Raw genomic sequence first — 7,414 nt, forward strand, 5'->3', positions numbered from 1 at the left:
CAACCATAAATAAAATGGTAATGTAGTTCTTAAAATACCAGCTTCGATTACTTTTTACTTTGTATTGCATGAGAAATTGAACATGTTTTGAACAGACAAAAGATTTTACCATCTATTCAGGAATAATCGAACGTTCCTATAAATTTCAAGTATTATATTATTGTGATTGCAAGGAAGGTTGTTACAATATACAAGGTAGAATTGTTATTTGTATACGTCTGATAAAAACAGTACATGAAAACTTACCGCTCTCAAAACTCTTTCAAAACACAAATCTCCATCAATTAAAATTTAATCATCAATAATGTTACGTTTAAGTAAAAATAGAAAAAAAATATTATAATTACAATAATCGTGATAACAGTTTATTTTACCAAAGATTCAATATAATAGACGCAAATATGGTTAACGTAGAAGAAATAAGATGATGACTTTTAATTTTAATGAGTAATAATAAAATTAAAGATTAAATTAATCATATAAAGGAAGGAAGCACTGGAAATTCCGACCTAATTACTTACACTAATCATTGAAGTTTGGGAATCTCGTGTATACAATGAAAGTTGACTCCAAAATAATGAATAAAAATAATTTTTATTACTCATAATAGTTTCCAATACAATCTTATAAATTGCTCAACGAATAATCATTTAAAATGAAGTTTAAGTTTATAGACCAAACGGAAAGTAATCATTCAAATCAAGCTAGTTCCATCAAAACACGTTAAGCAAAGAAAAATTCACACATCCAAGTTAGAGAGCAGCAGTTCTAGTATCCTTTCTTCTGTTTTTACAACATGAGTTCTAGAATACTGGTCAAAAGAGACACGTTGCTGGACTGTCTTGCTTGACCATTCCTCAAATAAACCAGTTTTTCATCGCATGCATACAACATGCGTCCATTCTATTTTTTCGAGATACCATACACGCAAAACATCAAAATAAACAAAAGTAGTTACAAACTAAGAACAATTGTCCAACTAAAAGATACACTGAGTGAGAATATATAAAAAGAAAACTTAAAAATTCACCCCGAAAATCAGGCTCGCGTTACATACTTTAAGCGCAAGCCGTGCACCGCGTTATAATTAACATAGAGCTAATGAAATGAGCAAGTGCCGAGTTGCCCTCTTTTGAGCTCGGGAAACACTTTCCGCGGTGAACCCCCTTCATAAAACGCGCTCGAAGCATCGAAGCGCGAAGGGAGAATGAGTGGCGGTGAAGTCACCCTCTTCAAGTTTTGTTACCATCCCTGTGCGTTTAGCTAAGATGATTTTGGCAGAAAGGAAAGGTAAAGAAGCGTGAAATATTGGCCTCAAAATATTGGTTCAATGGTTTCTAAATGTTTAAGCAACTATTTATTTTTGCACAATCATTTCAAAACGAATTTAAAATTGTTAGAATGATCATCAGGAATATTATTATTTTCCAAATAGAAACAAACCTGTACAACGATTTATTCCACTTCGAAGAGCTAACTAGAGTGAGTGAGAGGGAGACAAGCAGTGGACGTTGACACATTTGCTAAACGAAGCCAAGAATCTGTAATTACTTCGATTTTCCGTCGAGGCGGCAAACATAAAATTTCCAGAATAGAACGAGAGAGAGAGAGAGAGAGAGAGAGAGAGAGAGAGAGAGAGAGAGAGAGAGAGAGAGAGAGTAAGAGTACTGCCGAGGGCTGAATGCGATGAAATACTAACGCAATTAAACGCGGCCGACAAGCTCGCGCGCCGGTTATTGGCACTCCTCGACTGTCCAATTCCATTAAGCCGCTCGAGACTTCATCGGGCGATTCGCTCGCTCGCCCTTGTTCTTCAAGAGTCAAGTGAAACAAAGCGCCGAATTTACTCGATTGACGGCAATTTTCCCTCGAATGGACGAAACAATGCTTAGTATTTTTGTCATATCGAAAGAGAGGCAGCAGGTATTAGAAAAATTTTAGATCGCAAGAATTGTCAAATTCAATAAGAATGAACAGAGGGCTTGAAACTTGATTATAAAATGACAATTTAATAGAATCGTCGTCAACGATGACGAAACGCCATCGCATGTGTCCCTGTTATATTACTCGACTCACTCGCGAATATTCGCTTGCAAGGTTTATTAGCTGACTAGATGGAAGGCAGATCGAGTTAGAAAGCGAAAGACACGTTAGCTCTCTACTCTCCTCTTCGTAATGCTATATATATATATATATATATACACCACAACTTCTATTATATTTCTCTTTTACGTCATGGGCTTCGACTATGTGTGTTAGCATATGTGTGATTCGGAAATTTGAGAACCTGTCTTGTTAATTGACCCTTCGTTCCACTTCTATTCAACTATTTTACATATCTACCATTTCCATTTTTTTCTGAATCTGGGATTTTCTTTACGAACCGTTCAATTATATTATAAGTATAAAAATAAGTTCAAACTTGATTACAAAAACTTAAAAACTTTTGTGGCACTCCTTTATAACAGTGTTGGTTGCACCTGTAGGAAAATGTAAGCGAAAGATGGTCAAGAGAGATGAACAGGAATTTGTCAAGCTAACAAGGTGTTAGCTTCTCTTGTGGCACGCTCCAACATTTGTAATGCTCAAAGTTAATTTGGAGAGCAGCTCTCGTGGAGAGTGCAGGAAAAGCCCAGAGAGAGAGAGAGAGAGGAACGCGTGAAAGTGAAGAAGTTTCACGCGACTCAGATGAATAAGCCAATCTGTGCCTGTTTCCACAAGGTACTTGTTTTCTGCTTAAATGGCCTTGATTGTTGCGTCGGAATCTTGTTGGTGAACAATTGTCTGTCAGTCAAAAATTGAACGAGCGGAAGATTATAGTTTAATCGATCTTAGACATACTCAACGTAGAAAATAGTGAGTTTCACATATCTTATTCGTCACGGAGGAAACCCCAATTGGTTTCTACAAAAATTATCTATTTATCCAACGATAAACGTAATTTATGTATTACGATAAATCATTATATCAAGGTCAATTTAGAACTTATGCTAATACTATACCAACAAAACGATAAGACGTATCTAATTTATGATCGACCTTGAGAATAGGGTGCATCTGCGTTAACTTGTACATAGTAAAGTCCGTGAGGCGTAGTCTTAGTATGTAATCCACCCATAACAGCTATTTCTCCAGTACAATTGCCTTCCTGCATTGCCCACCAATCTTCACACAATTTGCCATAAAAACCTTTAGATTGAGGATCCAGAGATTCGGCAAAGTAACGATAAGATCGTGCGTGCGAACAATGGTAAGTTGAGCAACCAGGTTGCAGTCGTCCGCTGTTAGGGTAGAAATCGTAATGACCCATTTGATTTTTTAGACCACATTGATCAATTTCTGTATGAATGACTTCGACTTGTTTGGCATCGTCTTTCGATAGACGCTCGTCGATCGATTTCTTTGATAATAAAGGTTTGGCAGGATCCAATCCTTGAGTTATATATTTTTAAATTAATATTGGTTTCTGTTTTATTTTCATTATGTATTTGTGAAAAATTAACTAACCGACAATTCGTCCGACTTTACTGCCAGCTTTGTGACTTGCTAGGCCAGCGATATGAGCACCAAGTGAATGACCGACTATCGTCGTGGTGCTCAAATCTACTCCGTATCTCTCCAAAAACTGTAGAAATCTGCTGACGAGCTCTGCAACTGCATCTAACTTTATTACAACTGCGTCGTATGCTAATAAGACGTTTAATACACCATGTTGATTTGCGCTCCAGTCGATGACGATCACGTTAAAATCCCCACGTTTTAGGAAACCTGAATCAATACCAATATAACGGAATTTAAGCCAAACTATATTGCTAGATTGCCGTTAGAAAAATTTCTCTCAAGGGCCCTAGAAATTATTTAACTCAACGTAGTGCCATAATTTGTAGCGACCCTGAGAGAAATTGTTTTCAGCGGCTATGCTGCTATGTTGCCATGTTTCGCGAGTATGCTTACCGTCGCGAACAAGGCGACTTGCAGATTTATTGTAATGACTTTTGTAACCATGAATGAAAATATTCGTCGGTTTTTTCACGTCAAAGTCACCTTTCTGCAAAGACGATTCATCGTCTATAAATAGTTGAGTTGGATACGGTGTATCATACAAAATTCGGTCTTTGTTGTAAAACAGGAAATGAACATTTTTCTCGTTAACAGATGAACTGGAAAACCATGTCGTAGGCGAACGTTTCTGTGAATCGTAAACATTCAACACAACCAAGTTTTTTTCATATGAAGCTATTATATAAATAGTAACTAAGAACTCACAGATCTACTTTTGCCCCATGCACATGAAGCCTGTCCATCGAATTGAGCATCAAGTAATTCAACGAGAAAACAAAAACAAAACAAATACACCAAACTAAAAACGCCCATGATGAGATGCTTGGTTTAGTATAAACTTTGACAGAATAACTAATCAGACTCTGACCACAAATGTATATATAACCATGAATACAATTATCTTTGGCGCAAGCCTGATAAGATATGCGATGTACGTCTATGAAGTCAAAGTTGAGTCACAAAGTGTATACACGAACATGAATACAGATTTAAAAAAGAAAGACTTTAAAACTATTAAAGTCAATTTTGATTTCTATAACACGAACTTATATAGTTCTTATAGTTAACGTTCATTTTTCTTTGCGTATAATTTTGCGAGAAAATAGTGAGATTATGGCAACCTCGGTTTTATCTTATTGATTGGCAAACTCGTCACAACTGTCAGTTATTTTGTTTTGTGAACCAATTAAAAAACTAATAAAATTGAATTCGAATTAAAATAATAATTTATTAGTAAGCTTATATTAATGTTCAACTGTCGTGCGCCACAAATCAACTGCTGAAAATTGAGCTGTCATGAAGTTGCTCGATGTTCAGCCTGAATAATTTTGCTGAGCTCGATTAATTGAAGGTCACGATAAACTCGATATACATAAAAGTAATACTTAGCTTCAGATATTTATTCATTTACGAATCCAAACTGCTATAAGAGCCTTCTGTTAATTTCCTGTTTTTTATGGCGATTCTAACACGTTACGCTTTCGATGCATAACTTACTAATTACTTGAAACAACTTGAATTTCACGAATTCCGCATAAAATGTTAAAAATATTTCATACGAGTCTGGTATAGTACGGAACGGAGAAACACAAATAATAATACTGCACATGTCGTCGAGCAATGCTAAAAACTAAACAAGAACCGAAAGATCCGTGAGAAAATGGACCACGGATGGAAACTGATTGCATGAAATTCGCATAATCATCGTCGGCAATCATAGACTCGCAACTCAGCCGAAGTTTCAAGCGAAAGGGAAGATACTATGGTGCCATGGCGGCGGTGCAACTGTCGGACATGACGTTGAGAAACGAGTTGTAGTTGGGCCTGGCAAAGTCCAGTCGAGAGAGGATCTGGTATCAGGCTCGTCAATCCAGCCACCTACACACAGACACACCTGTAGGTGGGCTAGAGTAGTGCTAGAGCGGACGCGGAATATTATGGACTTATCAAGCCATCCTAATAGTCTCATCAGGATGCAAGCCTGCAGATCTCATCATCCCCGGTGTATCTGGAGACAGAAATAGCGTTCGTCTCTCTCGGTATAGCGGCGCGAGCCGCCACAGCCGCAACACAACCCAACACGCCCGCGCGTTCGTTGGTATGGGGAGTAATAGCCGAGTGGCATGATTACGCGCGCGGGCTTGCGAGTCGTTATAAGGCACAGATCGCGCGCTTGCAGCGAGGCAGCGAGCGACGGGGCCGCTGGCTTGCGCGCTTTCATCAAAGAAACCAAGCCGCAGGTTATATGTGCAGGCCTCGCATCAGCGATCTACCGTACAACCGAGGTCGCACGCGCTCGCTCCCTCTCTCGCGTTTATTGCTTCGATTGCCCTCGTGGCTTCTAATTAGGCCTGCATTGTTGATGTTGCGCTATTTGGATTCGATTTCGCGTGCGTGCATGCGCGTCATCTTGATTTTGCCGTTCGTAATGAACGAAGGTCGGCTAGTCGCTGCCGACCATTCTTCTGCAAGCGTTTTTCTGCGACCAAGTATCTCGTTGCCCCGTTCGAGTAATTCGTCACGTGAGAAAAATCAGTAAACTTGGCAAATGTGGCTTGGTATGTCCAATCCGAATACTAGTTGCACTGCGAATAGAAGAAAGGAGGCGCATGTGTTGCGGATGCCACACATACACGGTGAGCATAGTTTTGAGATGCACCTAGATTGTTATTTAGTACGGTTTAGAATTTCCATAGATAACGGGGAATTATAACGAGCGCTCGGCCACGCGCTAACCAGTCTCTCTCTCTCTCTCTCTCTCTCTCCCTCTCTCTACTCTGTAACGTTGCTCAAGTACTACTATAACCTGCCCATCCTCCACAATATACGTAGTGCCGGTAACCAACGAAGATGCAAACGGCACATCGATCAGAGATTACATCTCAAATTACGAGATGTAAAACGAGCTTGCAAAAGTCGAAAGACAAGCAACAAGGAGAAACGGGCAAAAGACAAACGTGGATGTAAAGATCGTGCTTGGCTCGGGCTCGCATGTGCATGTACGCACAGTAGTGTCTCGGGGTCAAACTGCAGGCGTAAGCTTTGTGATCTTCAATGGCGTGTGCAGCAAGAGTATAGCGCGTGTGTAGCCCTCCGGGCTATAACGCCGTCACTCGTGCTTCTCCAACAACTCGGCACTTTTTCTTCCAGACTCATATAGAAACTATAGCAACTAATCTGCCGAGCGAGAACGCCGCCAGCGCCGTTGGGATAGTATTGACCAAGCAACAGTCCCCGTCGGCTTGGTCTTCGCGACGCTTCTTCTTATTTTTTAGCGAGTTTCACGGCAGGATGGCCTGCCTCGATCTGGAGCGCGCGGTGAAAGGTAGACGACCGTGATAACGACAGTTTTTGAGCTGCGAAGCCGGGTAGAAAGGCGAGCTGGCGAGGAGCACGGACAAGACTTAATCGTCGGGGGCTCGGCTGCTGCTGCTGCCACGCTGCGCTCAGGTTGGGTTTAAGCGACTCTCGTACAAGTTGTGGGTGGAGGAGCGAGAGCGAGAGAGTCGGTTGGCCCGAGGGGGAGGGCGGCGGCAACTATTATAAACTGTAGCACCTCGAACTACCGCCCACCTCTCTCGCCGGCCGCCCCCTTCCTTCAAATAACCCGCAAGCTCTATGCACAAGCCCGCCGTCGTTCTAAACTCGCCCGCAAAACTTTCAACTCTCTCGCGTCGGCAACCTCGCCTCCTCCTACTCCTCGTTTCTCTCGCTCGTACCTTCTAATCAATCAACCTCCGGGCATTTTCGAGGCGAGCCGACGTGAAAGCGTCGCTCTCGCTGCTGCAGCAACCCCCGGGATATCGTCTTAAGAGTAAGCTGAATCAGAGAGGCCAACGCTTTGGCTGCAGCA

The 7,414-nt window shown here is 41.0% G+C and overlaps 1 protein-coding gene across 2 annotated transcripts; it reads right to left on the reverse strand.

Moving 5' to 3' along the window:
* Positions 1–604: 604 nt before the first annotated feature.
* LOC131667383 (lipase member H-A-like) lies at positions 605–4,616 on the reverse strand. Of its 2 annotated transcripts, XM_058940763.1 has the most exons (5): positions 4,267–4,616; positions 4,104–4,189; positions 3,955–3,992; positions 3,508–3,768; positions 605–3,432 (listed from the first exon to the last, which is right to left on the reverse strand). In XM_058940763.1, the coding sequence occupies exons 1-5, from the start codon at positions 4,372–4,374 to the stop codon at positions 3,029–3,031; spliced, it is 897 nt and encodes a 298-aa protein (XP_058796746.1). In that variant the 5' UTR covers positions 4,375–4,616; the 3' UTR covers positions 605–3,028. The 2 variants fall into 2 exon arrangements, with proteins under 2 accessions (XP_058796746.1, XP_058796745.1); XM_058940762.1 differs by having other exon boundaries at positions 3,955–4,189.
* Positions 4,617–7,414: the final 2,798 nt, after the last annotated feature.

Source organism: Phymastichus coffea, unplaced genomic scaffold (assembly GCF_024137745.1).
Source record: "Phymastichus coffea isolate CEN01 unplaced genomic scaffold, Cenicafe_Pcof_1.1 PCOF00065, whole genome shotgun sequence".
Taxonomy (NCBI): Eukaryota; Metazoa; Arthropoda; class Insecta; order Hymenoptera; family Eulophidae; genus Phymastichus; species Phymastichus coffea.